Source organism: Sodiomyces alkalinus, assembly GCF_003711515.1.
Source record: "Sodiomyces alkalinus F11 unplaced genomic scaffold SODALscaffold_7, whole genome shotgun sequence".
NCBI classification, from domain to species: domain Eukaryota; kingdom Fungi; phylum Ascomycota; class Sordariomycetes; order Glomerellales; family Plectosphaerellaceae; genus Sodiomyces; species Sodiomyces alkalinus.
In genome coordinates, this window is record NW_021167085.1 from 1460627 (window position 1) to 1475483 (window position 14857).

Genomic DNA, 14857 nt, shown 5'->3' on the forward strand with positions numbered 1-14857 from the left:
TCTGCTTTTGTTCTTTCTTCATTGTTTTCCCCAACTTCCCCCCTTAGCGTGGCGTTTCTTATAGTACGGTCATCATGTAGGATGTTTTTAAATAGGGAACAAGGGCCATCCAATTATGGGGCGTTCCCAGGGACATGAAATACAGGCAGATCTATTTCATCGAAAACAACCGCCGGCTCTTGACCATTTGTTCAAGCTGGAGAATGCCGGCCTTAACTCCATCCACAACGAGGACGCTGCTACCTGCCTCGGTCCCATACTGGCTGATGCCAGTTGTGCGGATAATCTCCTCCAAACCAGCCATGCCTGCGCAGCCCATGACCACACAGCTGACCCCGCCATCTCCCAGAAGCCGCCTGGTGGCCTCTTCGAGCTTGACCTTGACCTCCTGGGCACTCACATGGTGAAAGTCGCCGGCTGACAGACCCGTAGACGCTACACCTCTGAATTTGGCGTTCTTGCTCCCTGACTCCTGGCCGAGGAACTCCCTCACCCCCGTCCCGAGATGCTCTTCCCAGAACGCGCCGGTAGTCACGATCCCCCACTGGCTCTGATGGGAGCCGGAGCCTGAAGTCGCGGGCGGTAGCAAAGAAGTGGCGGTGAGGATGCTGGCCTCGAATATACCCGTTACGGAGAGCCCGTTCTTGTACTGCTCTGCGAGATGGCCGACGAGGGGGTGGACACTGTAGCAAGCGACGAGGATGCCGTCGTACTTCTCCAGCTCGCCCGACTGTGCGAGGTCCTTGAGGACGACATCCGTGCTGATTTGAATACCCTCCGCATCGTTGATACTTGCTGGGCTGTCGGGAGGTGCTGTGTACGTGTACACTTTGATCGACTGGGGGGTGTAACACGGAATACGGTCACGCCCTGTTCAACGGAAAGATATTGCGTCAAGGACTCACCTCATCCAACGGAATACCTTTAATTGCATCCTCCATACCCTGTGTCATGGCATGGGATGAGTTGGGATTGACGACGAGAATACTGATGACCCCGCCGGGCATTTTTGCGGCTGGACGTTGGGCAGACGCCGGTTGATGGCCAGAAAGTGGGAGTATCTAACGGTGAAAGGCTCACAAAAGTTATGGCCTTCTTATCCAAGCAACAGGTCAACTACCTTACCCAAGTTTTATGCAACTACGAAAGGTTATATCCTGCTCGCCCGAAGTGGAGGTAGGTAAATGACCCTCAAGTGCTTGAACTGTGAGCGTTTCAAGTCACATCTTTCATCCACGGTATTCGGACAACACGTGATAGCGGGGTTCGTTCGGTACCTATGGTATGCCACGTACAGTATTCAAAGCATGGCCATACTGTGCACCCAGTATACCAATCTCGAAATATCACGTGATCTAAAGCTAAGCCCCTGGAGTGTGTGATGATTATGGCTGGGCTTGGGCATGGACCAAGCTGACCCCACTACCTACGCCGTATGGGGTTGACGACGTAAGATACCAGCAACTCCCACCTCACCTCCAGCTCCTACGTTTTACGGTTCCCCGAGCCAGCAGACGCTTTTGCTCTCCAAAACTGTCCGCAGCTTGGGATTTCTCTCTTTCTTAAAATGGCGGAGGCCCCGATTGGTATGTTTTCTTCTACCATCCGCCAACAAGACATAATACCCATTCTCGACACCCGCATCCGCTAACCAGGAGACGAACTATCCCCCCTTAGTCCTCGATGGAGGCACCGGCTTCCTTAAAGTCGGATATGCGGCGCAAAACTTCCCCGAATTTCAATACCCGTCCATGGTGGGACGTCCGATTCTGCGGACAGAGGAGAAAGGTGACAATGACATCGTCATCAAGGACATCATGTGCGGCGACGAGGCGGCCGCGGCGAGGACGCTCCTCCAAATCAGCTACCCGATGGAGAACGGAATTGTGAAGAAATGGGACGACATGCAGCACTTGTGGGATTACACGTTCTTCGAGAAACTGAAGATTGACCCTCGCGGTCGCAAGATCCTGTTGACGGAGCCGCCCATGAACCCTCTTAAGAACCGAGAACAGATGTGCGAAGTCATGTTCGAGCGGTATGGCTTTCACGGCGTCTACGTTGCTATACAGGCCGTTCTGGCGCTCTATGCCCAAGGTGCGCTTCCCAGCCCCCCTAGAGAGAACGGGTGTCCCTCTACTTTCTTGTACTGACCAGGCGGGCGGTGCGTCATTCGTCACAGGTCTCAGCTCTGGCGTCGTGGTCGACTCCGGCGACGGCGTGACGCACATCGTACCCGTGTACGAATCGGTGGTGTTGAACCACTTGACACGACGACTGGACGTGGCGGGCCGGGACGTGACGCGGAACCTGATCTCCCTGTTGCTCCGGCGCGGATACGCGCTCAACCGGACGGCGGATTTCGAAACGGTGCGGCAGATCAAGGAAAAGCTCTGCTACGTGTCGTACGACCTCGAGCTGGACAAGAGACTGAGCGAGGACACGACGGTTCTGGTGGAGAGCTACACGCTGCCGGACGGGCGGGTCATCCGCGTTGGCAGCGAGCGGTTTGAGGCGCCCGAGTGCCTGTTCCAGCCGCACCTGGTGGATTGCGAGCAGCCGGGCATTGCCGAGTTCTTGTTCAATACAATCCAGGCGGCCGACGTGGATGTGCGGTCCTCGCTCTTCAAGGCCGTCGTGCTGTCGGGCGGTAGCAGCATGTACCCCGGTCTCCCGTCGCGGCTAGAGAAGGAGTTGAAGCAGCTGTGGCTGACGCGGGTGCTTGGAGGCAACCCGGAGCGGTTAAGCAAGTTCAAGGTGCGGATAGAGGACCCGCCGCGCCGGAGGCACATGGTGTTCCTGGGAGGTGCGGTGCTGGCCAACATCATGGCAGACAAGGAGAGCATGTGGGTAACTAAGCAGGAGTGGGAAGAGCAGGGGCCGAGAGTGCTGGAGAAGCTTGGCCCACGGTAAGCTGGCTGACTGAGTTGCCAACTGGTTTGGAAGGTTGAGGAGAAAACCATTTCCATGCATGATATGGATTCCGCTTTTTGGCACCTATTTCCTCTCAAACCAACAGCCTTCTTGTTTGCCCCCTTTTTTTCACCGTCCGTCAGTTAGAGCAGAGCATTATGAGGACTACGCCAACACATATTTGAGTAAATAAATAACATTGTGGTTCGTTGTCACCGTCTGAACTTCTAGTCGGAATTCATCCTGTACCTTAGTATATCAGATTGGTTATGAATACTACCTACCTACCTAGGTAAGGTAGGTACCTTAGGTATATACTAAGGTACGGTATTGCGAAGTCGAGGAAGCGAGGCCTTGAGCATGAAGTTCAGCGTTCCTTGCCTTAAAGGTACCTTACCTTAGTTACCCAGTAGTACGGATACCTTTCCCCGGCCGGGTTCTTGGAGTCTGTACACTATATGTATCTGACTGGGCTTGGGTGAGCGCCACGATTGGGGGTGAGCATGTGAAAATTGTACAGTGCCTCATGTAGTGGGAGGAAGTAAGGTACCTTACGTATGGTCATAGGTCATGTACCTACCTAATAAGCCACCGAAAGAAAGTACCTGGAAGGATGCGGAGGGGAGTACCGATCTTCTCGACAGTACCTGCGTACCTAAGGTAATCAATCCTCTCATCCTCATCGAACAACAAAATATTCTCTTTCCTTCAACATACTCCGTACATCTTGTCAGAACGCGGGCAATTTCTTACGCTTTGGTAACATTTCGTGATCGGACTACCATCCACACTGGCCTCTTACCTACCTTACCTACCTTAGGCAGCCTTTCAGTACCTAGGTCAGCGACAACAACAGTCTTGCTACCTAGGCGAGGTACCAACGCCCGATGCCGTTACACCGTCGCAGTTTAATTAGCACGCAATCCCAACGTCTTCCTTCCCCGCCCCGGCGATCGCCTAGGGTAGTAAGGCAATTTATTATTATCGCGACTCCAGATACTGTATTCGCGCACAGAAGAACGTGTTGATCGCAAGCCGACCGTCCCTGGAACTACGGTTGGCGTTTGTATCCGAAACTGGGCACGCCGCTGTGTAAGTGAGGGGAAGTTGCCTCTGATTGGGGTCCGTCACATGGTGGTGGACAGAGGGAGTTCACTCCCCATTCTCCCATCCCCCCATCCCAGCTCAGCTCAGCACAGCTCAGCACACCTGGGCTCAGATCGGACGCCGAGTAAGGGTAGAGATCCAGTCGACCCCGAGGGTGCATAAGCGCGCCTTTTCTTACATTTTCTTCCTCTGCTTGCTTTGCTTCACTGCAGCTTGGCTCGGCGGCCATCTAACGAATCTACTTCGTACCCAACTTGGCCGTCTTTGACCCGTGTGTCCATATCTCATCATCGTCTGCCTCCCGAGGTGGCGTTGTCTTTGCTGGTGCACACGAACCCCGGAAACAAGGCACACACCCCACCCCCTCAGTCATTTTGGACGATATTTTCTGGTAATAGGAAGGAAGGGGTCAGATCGGCAGAAACGGAGAACGGATCAAACGCAAAGGAGCAGTGGGGCGGGGCGTAACAGCAGAATCAGGCGGGGAGCGGTAGTTTTGAGAAGAGGGCTCGCCATGAGCGGGACGAATCCACCGTCCACGACGTCGCAGGGACCAGGACCGGGCTCTGTGTCCACGAGTGTCCGTACTGGCACCTTGAAAAGGAATACACAGGTGGCTTTCGAAGGTACGTGAAAGACCAACTTATTTTGTCTGGCCAGAATGCCCGGGTTGAATCATATGTTTCTGAATTGCCTTCCATATTGTCCGCATTTTCGTTTTGAGCAGTGACGACCCATTCGGCGGCTTCGCCATTTCCACCATCTATCTGACTTGCAGTACTCCGCACCGCCATACCTCACAAGTTACACTACTCCGTACGTTACGGTACCAAAGGTCTGACTTGTTGTTAATTCACTTGGGTCCCCCCCCCCCCCACACACACACACACACAATTTCAGACGCTTTTCCCCCCTCACACGTCTCTCAGACCTCAATCCTCCGCCTCACAGCCAAATGCATTACCTGGATCGGGGTCGCGCGATCAATAATCCCTTTGCATTCGAACAGCGTGGCTGTTCCTACCCAGGAACCCGAAATGCCCCCGCTTCTTCCTCTTCCCAGCCTACCGGGAACTCAACCGGCTCTGCGTCTCTTCCCCACTGTACGGAGCAGGTAATTAATTACACAACACACTTAAAGGTGGTTGAGACCCGGATTGCGCGGGGACTAAAAAGAACCTCGAAAGTTGCGGTGGGTTCCCGCCATGCGTCCTGCAACCTGCGTCTAGCCAGTCGCGACTCGCCAGTCTTGATTTTAGACCGTTTCTTATTATTAGAGGTGTCTTGACTTGACTTCTGACGTTTCCTGCCAAGCCCCACCATATCTTCCCATTGCTGTTTCTGTCTCTCGGATAATTATTGGGCCCCCCCTTTGCCGCAGTTATCGCGGGTCGTCGCCCCTCACCCCCCGGCTTGATTGATGAGCCCAGGATTATGAGCTCCTTAAGGCTCAGCACCAATATCTCATTCAAAGACTTTTTCCTTTTTACCACCAACCCCAGCACTATCACTGTCTTTGCCTCATTTTACTTCCATTACATTCAAGATACCACATTTCTCTCAGCTGCCCAGGCAGCATGTAAAACCCGACATTTCATTATTCTTTCTTCGTTTTCCATCCTACCAAAGTGAAGGAAAAAGTACGAGTGCGTCAAGTCGCCCGTTCATCTCTTCTTCTTCATCGTCTTCTTCACGTCCAGGATCATGTGGAGAGGACAGGGCTATACCAGTTACCCGGCATCCCCATGTATCGTCACTCCTGTTTCTTTGGTTGATCTCATTTTTCCGTCCTGCCAGGGCTGTATTCGGTGAATAGATGCTGACAGCTTTTGGGTGTAGACCCGGCCGAGCGAGCTGGTGGCCAAGTTGGTTACCAACCCAAAGTTCGCGTTGCTGAGAGATATAAAGTGGTGGGATTCATTAGTAGTGGCACGTATGGACGTGTGTACAAGGCCCTCGGCCGTCAAGGCCAGCCCGGCGAGTTTGCAATCAAGAAATTCAAACCGGACAAGGAAGGCGAGCAGGTGGCTTACACCGGCATTTCCCAGAGCGCGATCAGGGAAATGTCTCTTTGCAGTGAGCTGAGTCACGCAAACGTTATCAGGCTTGTCGAGATCATCCTCGAAGATAAGTGCATCTTCATGGTTTTCGAGTACGCCGAGCACGATCTTCTCCAGATTATCCATCACCACACTCAACAGCCGCGGCATCCTATCCCCCCTCAAACCGTCAAGAGCATCATGTTTCAGCTGCTCAACGGCTGCCAATACCTCCACTCCAACTGGGTTTTGCATCGTGATCTCAAGCCGGCTAATATCATGGTCACATCCGCTGGTGAGGTGAAGATTGGCGATCTCGGCCTCGCCCGTCGCTTCGATAAACCCCTGCATTCTCTCTTCAGCGGCGATAAGGTAGTCGTGACAATATGGTATCGCGCACCTGAGCTCATACTCGGCACGCGTCACTATACCCCGGCGATAGACATGTGGGCCGTGGGCTGCATCTTCGCCGAGCTTCTTTCTCTGCGTCCGATTTTCAAGGGGGAAGAGGCGAAGATGGATAGTAAGAAGACCGTCCCCTTCCAGCGTAACCAGATGCAAAAGATCGTCGACATTATGGGTCTCCCCACCAAGGAGCACTGGCCACTCCTCACCTCGATGCCCGAGTACTCGCAGCTCGCCACTATGCAGCCTCCATTGGCTGCCTCCGCCCATTATCACGGCCACCCCGGCCACCATCATCGTTCCCATCGCTCCAGCTATGCACACCCTGGCAGCTCCAACCATGGTGCCGCCCAAGGACCTCATGCCCACGGCTCGTCCCTCGAGAAGTGGTACTGGAGCACCGTGAGTCAGGGCGCTGCGACGACCGCTGCGCAGGCGTCCAATTCCGCTGCGCCCCTCGTGTCCCTGGGCACCGAGGGCTACAGGCTGCTCGCGAGCCTGCTGGAATACGACCCGGACGAGCGTATGACGGCCGCCAAGGCCCTGCAGCACCCTTTCTTCACCACAGGCGACCGCCTCAACTCTAGCGCCTTCGAGGGTTTGAAGAACGAGTACCCGCATCGCCGGGTCAGCCAAGACGACAACGACATCAGGACAAATAGCCTGCCGGGTACGAAGCGGAGTGGGCTGCAAGATGACTCTCTGCGACCGGCCAAGAGACTTAAGGAATGAGGAAGAGCGAGATTTGCCTTATCGATGTATTTGTAATGGGTTTTATTTCTTCATTTGTTTTGTTCCTTTCCTTTCCTCGTTCGTCCAGTTCTTTACTTGGTAATTGGGGTTTGGGATGAAGGTGCTGGGAGGGGCTGGGAGGCGTCATTACTGGGTATATATTCCGATGAGGGTATGTTGTGGTTTCGGTCTGGCGTCGCGGGCGTCGGTAGATACGGTTAGACAAGCCTTTTTTCTACGTTCAAGAGTCGTTCCGAGTCAATACAGCGCAGAAGCAAAATAACCGGAGGGGAAACCGCTTCTTCTGTAGGACCTAGTCAGGCCAACTTTTTTTCCACCAGGCACATTTCCGACGTTGGCAATTCTGAGCGAGATGAATGGGGTATTGTGTACATCGTCTTGTCACGACGTGACGACACTTCCAGGTTATAACCCACGAACAACCCTATCACACAGCGGACAGGACCTTGGTTGATGCTTTTGTATTCTTGAGAGAATCATGAACCCATTCCCTCCCATTTCGCGCCTCGTAACTCTCTATCGAGTAGCCGTGTTCATCGACACGAGGAAAAAGTGTGAGTGTGTCGAGGGATGCAAAAAGCCCGTACGTAATGCACAAAAGGCCCGAAAGGTAGGGGCCCAAAACGTTGCCCTCCATGTCCCACGCCAAACCACTGCGCCAGCCGGGTCGTCCATCGAAATTGATCGATCGACCGAGAGGTATTCTTCGTCCCTGAGGGCATTCCTCCTGATATTCCGGTAGTTGCAGTGATGATCTTCCCGCTTTTGTTGGTCCAACCGCTTACTCCTTCTTCTTCTTGGGGCCCTTGACCTTTGCAGTACCCCGTAGCGTCTTCTGGCGGTTCTTGCGCTGCTTGCCTGTATTTAGGAAGATGGTTATCAGTGACGTGGTCTTTCTCAGATCCAACTCCGCAAAGCAATAATAGAGTCCTCCATCGGGGGTTATCCATCCCACGAGGTATCGGGGAAGCGTAAAACGCAGTTCAAGCATCGAACGGGACGTGAACAAGGACTGGACGGGCAACAAGAAGGATAACGTACGCTGCTGTCTGCTGGCTTTCTCGACCTTCGTGGCGAGACCGACACGGACGAGACGGTAACGGGGCTCGAACTTCTTCATGGCCTCGGGGGAGTCGTAGACGAGGGCGAAGCCGGTGGTCTTGCCACCACCAAACTGGGTGCGGAGGCCGAAGACGGAGATCTGTTCCTTGGTCGCCTTGTACATGCTACCAAGCTTCTCCCGGAGCTCCTCCTTGGAGATGTTGGCACGGCCAGGGTGGAGGATGTCACTGCGGAAAGGGAGAAAGCACGCTCTGGTCAGCTCATCATGGTCTTTGTGCCCTCAATCGCGTCAAAGATGGTCCCCTCTGCGTGTTTCCCAGGGAAAACTCCCATCCCATCTCGTCCTCGAAATTGTTTTGATTGTGTTTTGTTTCTTATGCCAAGTTCCATTGCCGTGGGTCGACCTCTTTCTTTTTTTTTTCTTTTTTTCTTCCCTCCAGCAATTGCACGACTGACTGCACCGCTTGTCTCCATTTGGTTAAGGAGGGCTGGGAAACGAGCGAGAGAGAGGAGAAAGGAGGCTGCAACTCACACGACCATCTGCTTGCGGCCAAGCAGGGGGTTGCGGATGAACTTGCGAGTTCGCAGGGTGACGGGGGCCTCGGAGTCCGCCATCTTTGCGACAGTCGAAGGCGTGTCTCTCAAGATTGACGGTGAGACAGGGTGCGAGATGGGTTGTCGTCGATCAAAGAGTTGGGCGATATTTCGTGATGGGGCCGACGTCTGCGTGAAAAGTTGAATTACCCGGAGGGGCGGCTGCTCTCTGGGGGTCGCTTAGGGTTCGCCCTAGAAAGTGTGCTATTGGCTGTCTCAGATTCGGCCACAAAGAATTTGACGGGGGGATTTTCGAACCTGAAGTCACGTGATTATGATTAGCTCAGCTAGTAGGAAGCGGGCCCTTTGCGAGTCCACTTTCACTTTCAGGCAAGTGCTTCGACGTCATACGGTCCGTCCCTCACTTTCGACAACACAGCTTGCCGGAGACAGATTCAACTGTTGGAACTTCGCCATTCTACTTGGAATCCCACGACCCATGGGTTCTGAGTTGCAGAAATTCCCACAGAGATGTGACATTCATTTTGCTATTCTTCACAGCTTTGCCTTGTCCCCCCCACGAAGGTTGCCGTTTCTCTCACTTGAAACTTCTAAAACCACCGGTTCCTCCTTGAATGAGATCTATTCTCGTTCACTCAAACCCACTCTCGGGCAAGAGCTGGTGTTGAGTTCTTCGATCACGAACAAAGAACCCCGTGGACGCCTATATAATGGGTCACTCTCTTCCCAGAAACCCCCAATCGCAGATTGATCGCTTCTGCCGCCAATACTTGCAGCTTGAGAAAGATCTTGACTATCCAGAGGCTTCCTTACTCCGAGAACAAGCCACCCAACAGATCATATTTTCTCGCTTGTTTTCCCATGATGCGTTGAGGTATGCTCCACCGGAGAGATATCGAGTTCGGAGTCTCAAAGATCTGATTGCGAGGATCGAAGCCAGTATTGAAGATTGGGACGCCCATGTAAGCTGTCGTCCAACTGGAGTAACACATGATGGACCCCGTGCAATGTCCGGACACTATGTAAACTGACACTTGGCCTCAAGGAGGTTTCCGAAGATCTTATGAACGCCCTCGCCCAGTTCTTAGCTTCTCCTCTACCCCCCGAGTCGACGTCCGTCCAACGAAAGTCTTTCGTCACCTATCATCTCTCGCATCTGTCTTGTAGTAGAGCCGAAGTCCCAGACGGCATAGACTCCATTCCCACGATAACGTTACTCGAGTCACGGACGCTCATAGCTGCCTCTGGGACAACTGGACTACGGACGTGGGAGGCATGTCTCCATCTCGGGCAGTATCTTTGCACGAATCCAGACATTATCAGAAAGAAACGTGTGCTAGAACTTGGCGCTGGGACGGGATACCTGACCATTCTTTGTGCCAAATATCTTGACGCCGCTCGAGTGATTGCCTCGGACGGTTCCGATGACGTGATCAACAACCTCCCGGAATCTTTCTTCCTTAATGACCTGCAAAGGGACGATGCAGTCAGCGTTATGGACCTGAAATGGGGCCATGCAGTTGTCGGCTCCGAGGGTGAGCAATGGAACGGTGGCGACGCGATTGATGTCATCCTCGGGGCGGATATTACATATGACCAGCGGGCACATTCGGCGCTCATTGGAACAGTAGTCGATCTGCTCTCTATGTTTCCTGACGCAGAGGTCCTAATATCGGCGGCAGAGCGCAGCCAGGAGACGCACGCCTCGTTCCAAATAAAGTGCCGACAAGCCGGCCTTGGTTTGTCTGACGTTGACTTTCCAGCTCCCCCGAAGGAGCTCCAGATGGGACCGTTCTGTAGCGATGCTGTGCCTCTGCGAATATGGAGGATCTTCACGTCGCAAGTACATGACTGTGTAAATTAACAACGATATTGTGTGCATTAGCCCCCTCGACGGGCTCGTTGCTATCGGATGCGTCCTGCACCATCAGTGCGGATCCAATTCCTTCGATTGCGTGGCAGGACGTAGCAAGGTCCGTGAGGAACTTGGCACGGAAGTTAACCGTAGCTACTAAGGCCCTGTATTCTTGTTAGACACATGGTAAGGGGATGATTTGTGGCGAAGTCAATGAGGTAAGTGTAGTGGCGGGGAAGAGTACGGTCCTGAGAAGCTAGGACAACAGCCGCTCATTCAGGGCAGCGGTAGCACATGGCATCCTAAGGGGTACCGAGTCGTAACACGGACCAAAGATCATGCGTGGCCCGGTGGCGATGACGAGTATTCTCTGCAAGGGACTCAATGCGCCAAATGACGCGGGGAGGTTACGGTGATGGTCGGTCGGTCGGTCCTCGTGGCAGATGGATCGGCCGAATCCCGAGTACCTGGGTGACCGCAGCTGTGTTGTTTTCGGAGCGGTAATAAATGAGGCGTCACTTGTATGGAGCTTTTGGACCGCCGATGATGTAAATGCCGCAGCCCTGGCTTGTCAGGTGGATGTTGACTGGAAAGCGGTTGGTTTGTAGCTTGTGCAAACAGGACGTCAATATTCGTAAATCCGGTAAATTCCTTGACATAATTAACCTATGGTCTCGTGAGTAGCCCCTCCACGCAGATCCCATTCTGTTTCCAATCCCTCCGATTCCCGATTCCCATCTGAGCACGAATCGGTACTCGAGCACTTGGTCCGATAGCATTACATCCCCCTGTTTCATTTCCCGCAGTTCCCAGACTCAGCCGTGGTGGGTCGTGTCTTATGGTCAGCCGTGAAGATGAGCCGGCAGACGAGACCGATAACTACCTTAAGGTACCTACATAATAAGTTAGGTAGGAATGCTGGATCTGGGAGGAATAAGTACAACGTCATTCATCATTTTGAAGAAACTCCTGTGTCACAGTGTTCGCTGTGTCAGCACAGTAAGCAAGGGTAAGGTACATGAGATTGCGCTTGTTGTCAGTGGTTCCTTCATTTCGCTTTTCTCCCAAAACAAGGAGTGCTTTATTGCATTTTTTCTAGGTTCAGGGTTGAAACGGCGAACGATGGTACGTGCAGAGGACAGAGTAAGAGAGTAAGGTACCTAGGTAATTACGTTGCAGGTACCTTAGTGGATCGTATCCATAATAGATGACCGAAGATTCCTATGTTTTTCTGCAAGCGGATTCTCTGGGATTCTGGAATGATTCCGAATTCGTCAAATTCACATAATATTGGCGTGCACCTTTGTGTCGTCTTTAGGTAATATTCTCTGAATACGAGGCGTGCAACGTCTTTACTCGCTCTTATGTTTATGTAGACATCGAACCATCACCGTTTTTCTCTTGTTATTTCTTGCTTCTTTCTTCTATCTCCACCCTCATTTGTTCTCCTGTTATGTCCCTTTTCTTTCTTTCCCCTTCTTTTTTTTAATTGGTTTTTTTTAGTTGTTGCTGTTGTGTCAGGTGGAAAAGTACCCCCATAACACCGCTCTTTGCCCATATGATACAAGTCACGTTTTTTTGGTTATCTTTCCCTCCAACATGAGCAAAACATGAGCTTCAAGAACAATCTTGAATGAGGGGTCCATGTCCTCACCCCCCTTTCCCCAACTCAATGTTAGTGTCGAATCAAGCCAGTGGGCAGAGGCACGGGCTTCCATAATGGGAATGGGCCTGCAGGCCGAACGAGGGCCAGAACGTTTAAAGCGGAGACACCGTCCCCGGCAAATGCGCCATCAGTGCCCATCAGGCCTCAACAGTCACCGACGTCCACCAGTGCCCACCATTAGTTGCTCAATGGGCTCCACTCCACCCGTGTCAGGAGAAGCTCCGGTCAAAGCTTTGCTGACGTCTGCACGAAGTAGTAGGTATTAGCCCGATCTCCATCATTGATACGGAAGGCTTATCACCTCACTATTGGCCCATGCGGACCGGGATGGATTTGATGATAAGGGGATAAGGGGCCATCGTACGAAGTAATTAATGTAGCCTCCGTACGGACTTCGCTTTCCGTTCCAGCTTGCTACTTGACTGGATCGATACTGGATTGATTTGTTGGTCTCCTCCCCTCCATCAATCCATTCGCTTTACACTAGACGGAGTAGGGAGATTTCTATTATTATTTCCTACCTATGTAGGCCAACACCTTCGCCCATCGGGCCACCCGGCGTTCGCTTGCTGCACATAACGGCAAAGAAAAGAACATTGAGGCATCTCTTTCCGTGTGTCGCCTTTTCGTCTGTCCCATCTCGCCATCGAATATTTTCTTCTCTGCCCTCTTTGTCGGATTTATGGATACAGCTTCCTGGGATACCTACGATACCAGCTAGCTTGGGACAAACCACATTCACCCATATCGCAAGACTCCATCTCTGCCTCCTCGGTTCGACCCTCCGCAACAGACGAAAACTTGCCCTTCTTTTACCACCTACGTCCTTACACCTTCGTGTCCCCATCCACGCCCGGCTTTGACTTGCCTCACCCAGACAGTAGCACCTATCTGACTACTATTGTCTCTCTGTCAACAACCAAACTCGCCTCCGCGTCATACCCTGCTCCACACTACAGTCGCTAGGTACCTACCCCAAGGGTCACAACGAAACGGCGACTAAACATCTTGCCCACACCTGATCGGCTGGTCTGAACTTACAATCACCTTACTTTTTGACAACTTCACCCGCCTTTCATACTACCTTATATCCTCTGTCGCACCTCGAAGAAACCCACCTAGCGCTATTACCTACCTAACACTTACCACGACTGTCAGAGAGCAGTGGTGCGTTTTCGGTAGTTTTTGTTCGACATCGATTTCTCTTTCAACACGCTTCCACGCTTTGGCGAGACCTATATCTCTAGGAACCGCCGCCTCCCTCGCGAATCACGATCCGAAAACTACCCACGGGTCCTCTCCAGCGTCCACTGCTGTCTTCCTAGCTAGATCATAGCCGTATTCGGCGGGAAGACGTAGTTTCCTCCATATTCGTTCCGTATTTACGACAGTCCATTCCCAACTCTGCAGATCACTCGGTGTCGTGTCCGCCAGGGGCAGGTTCATAACAACCAGTGCCTCCTAGCTTGGCCAATATTAGCGACACCAGCTACCACCTCTCATAATTGGCAGCCGCTTGCAACGACGCACCTCCGAACTTCAATGGGATTGGCACCCATTGCACGACAATCTTTCCGTCAGCCTGTGCTTCCCCTCGCCAAGCACAATGCCCGGTGCAATAACACCACCCGTTTCGCCCGCAATGGCGGACGCCAATAGCTCCGACGTTGCCTTGCAAAAGTATCTCATTCTGCACTCCCAACACCAAGAGCTCCGAAGAAATCTCGATCACATTCGCTCGAGTGCCCCGTCGCTGGGTTCGTCGACTCGCCATACCTCTCTTATTTCCTCCCCCGCCGTCTCCCCCACCCGCCGACCCTGTTCGCCTTTCGGCCACTATCCATCAGGCCGGAACCACACACGCCGCGCCTCCGTGGCGGGACCACCCAAGATGTACCGTGGCAGTCCAGGCGTGTCGCCTACTGCAGACGAGTCGGTAATGGGCCAGGTCGTCGAGGAAGAGCGCCGCCTCTTCGACGTCAACGAGGCCATGAAACGAGCTCTGATGGAGATGCTCAACGGCGCACAGGCAAAGCACGATCCTGCCTTCCGCACCTGGGTGCAGTGCCGGCTCATGGACACCGAGAAAGAACTGAGGTCGGAGAGGAGGAGGAAGAGTGCGCCATAGTGTGCCGCGCGGTGAACACTCCTCGCCACTTCGGTCTCACTGTCCATGTGGACTGGATTCTTCAAGGGAATTGGGACAACACAACAACGAAACAAAAAGGGGGTGCGGTAATGGGATTGTAAAACTGGTCAGAAAGGACTGGGAACAGCTTCGGTTAGGGGTTTTGTTTTTTTCTTCGCTTCACGTCAAAGGCGCTTGCAAAGCCGTTGAACCGTTCGGTATCATAGCGGCTTCAGATGGTTCAAAGGATACCCGAGTTGGTGGGATGGAGGAACTGGAACGAGTTGAGGTCCACGGCGTTGCGCGGCTTTTGCCTTGTCTTCAACCTGTACAAAGGGTAGCTTAGAGAAAATTGTAATGGCATTAATAAGTAG

At 52.9% G+C, this 14857-nt stretch overlaps 7 protein-coding genes across 7 annotated transcripts; 4 read left to right on the forward strand and 3 right to left on the reverse strand.

The window, feature by feature from the left end:
- Positions 1-12: 12 nt before the first annotated feature.
- Positions 13-1185, reverse strand: SODALDRAFT_313717 (hypothetical protein). The gene is made up of 2 exons (XM_028609243.1): positions 906-1185; positions 13-838 (listed from the first exon to the last, which is right to left on the reverse strand). Exons 1-2 carry the CDS (start codon positions 1005-1007, stop codon positions 152-154), a joined length of 789 nt encoding a protein of 262 aa, XP_028465295.1. The 5' UTR covers positions 1008-1185; the 3' UTR covers positions 13-151.
- A 251-nt stretch (positions 1186-1436) lies between these two features.
- On the forward strand, positions 1437-3155 carry SODALDRAFT_334595 (Actin/actin-like protein). Its single transcript, XM_028612255.1, has 3 exons — positions 1437-1586; positions 1678-2097; positions 2183-3155. The coding sequence occupies exons 1-3, from the start codon at positions 1568-1570 to the stop codon at positions 2911-2913; spliced, it is 1170 nt and encodes a 389-aa protein (XP_028465296.1). The 5' UTR covers positions 1437-1567; the 3' UTR covers positions 2914-3155.
- Positions 3156-4357: 1202 nt separating this feature from the next.
- SODALDRAFT_334598 (meiotic mRNA stability protein kinase SSN3) lies at positions 4358-7539 on the forward strand. Its single transcript, XM_028612256.1, has 2 exons — positions 4358-4646; positions 5860-7539. The coding sequence occupies exons 1-2, from the start codon at positions 4535-4537 to the stop codon at positions 7194-7196; spliced, it is 1449 nt and encodes a 482-aa protein (XP_028465297.1). The 5' UTR covers positions 4358-4534; the 3' UTR covers positions 7197-7539.
- Positions 7540-7998: 459 nt separating this feature from the next.
- Positions 7999-8894, reverse strand: SODALDRAFT_325090 (40S ribosomal protein S24; the record flags this gene model as incomplete). Its single annotated transcript, XM_028609953.1, has 3 exons — positions 7999-8075; positions 8259-8506; positions 8812-8894. 3 exons carry the CDS (start codon positions 8892-8894, stop codon positions 7999-8001), a joined length of 408 nt encoding a protein of 135 aa, XP_028465298.1.
- A 770-nt stretch (positions 8895-9664) lies between these two features.
- Positions 9665-10914, forward strand: SODALDRAFT_334605 (hypothetical protein). The gene has a single exon (XM_028612257.1). The coding sequence runs from the start codon at positions 9898-9900 to the stop codon at positions 10696-10698; it is 801 nt and encodes a 266-aa protein (XP_028465299.1). The 5' UTR covers positions 9665-9897; the 3' UTR covers positions 10699-10914.
- SODALDRAFT_361205 (hypothetical protein) lies at positions 10762-12335 on the reverse strand (the record flags this gene model as incomplete). Its single annotated transcript, XM_028614342.1, has 7 exons — positions 10762-10819; positions 10873-10960; positions 11020-11156; positions 11209-11297; positions 11436-11503; positions 11668-11675; positions 12289-12335. The coding sequence occupies 7 exons, from the start codon at positions 12333-12335 to the stop codon at positions 10762-10764; spliced, it is 495 nt and encodes a 164-aa protein (XP_028465300.1).
- A 1662-nt stretch (positions 12336-13997) lies between these two features.
- On the forward strand, positions 13998-14483 carry SODALDRAFT_325092 (hypothetical protein; the record flags this gene model as incomplete). The annotated part of the gene is made up of 2 exons (XM_028609954.1): positions 13998-14112; positions 14203-14483. The coding sequence occupies 2 exons, from the start codon at positions 13998-14000 to the stop codon at positions 14481-14483; spliced, it is 396 nt and encodes a 131-aa protein (XP_028465301.1).
- Between the last annotated feature and the right edge of the window lie 374 nt (positions 14484-14857).

Bases quoted from the DNA above. Each gene is read 5' to 3' on its own strand.
- SODALDRAFT_313717 (XM_028609243.1), bottom strand. From the start codon at position 1,007: ATGCCCGGCGGGGTCATCAGTATTCTCGTCGTCAATCCCAACTCATCC. The intron at 839-905 runs GTGAGTCCTTGA...TACACCCCCCAG, and splicing joins AAGGTATTCCGTTGGATGAG to TCGATCAAAGTGTACACGTA.
- SODALDRAFT_334595 (XM_028612255.1), top strand. The intron at 2,098-2,182 runs GTGCGCTTCCCA...CATTCGTCACAG, and splicing joins TCTGGCGCTCTATGCCCAAG to GTCTCAGCTCTGGCGTCGTG.
- SODALDRAFT_334598 (XM_028612256.1), top strand. From the start codon at position 4,535: ATGAGCGGGACGAATCCACCGTCCACGACGTCGCAGGGACCAGGACCG. The intron at 4,647-5,859 runs GTACGTGAAAGA...TTTTGGGTGTAG, and splicing joins TACACAGGTGGCTTTCGAAG to ACCCGGCCGAGCGAGCTGGT.
- SODALDRAFT_334605 (XM_028612257.1), top strand. From the start codon at position 9,898: ATGAACGCCCTCGCCCAGTTCTTAGCTTCTCCTCTACCCCCCGAGTCG.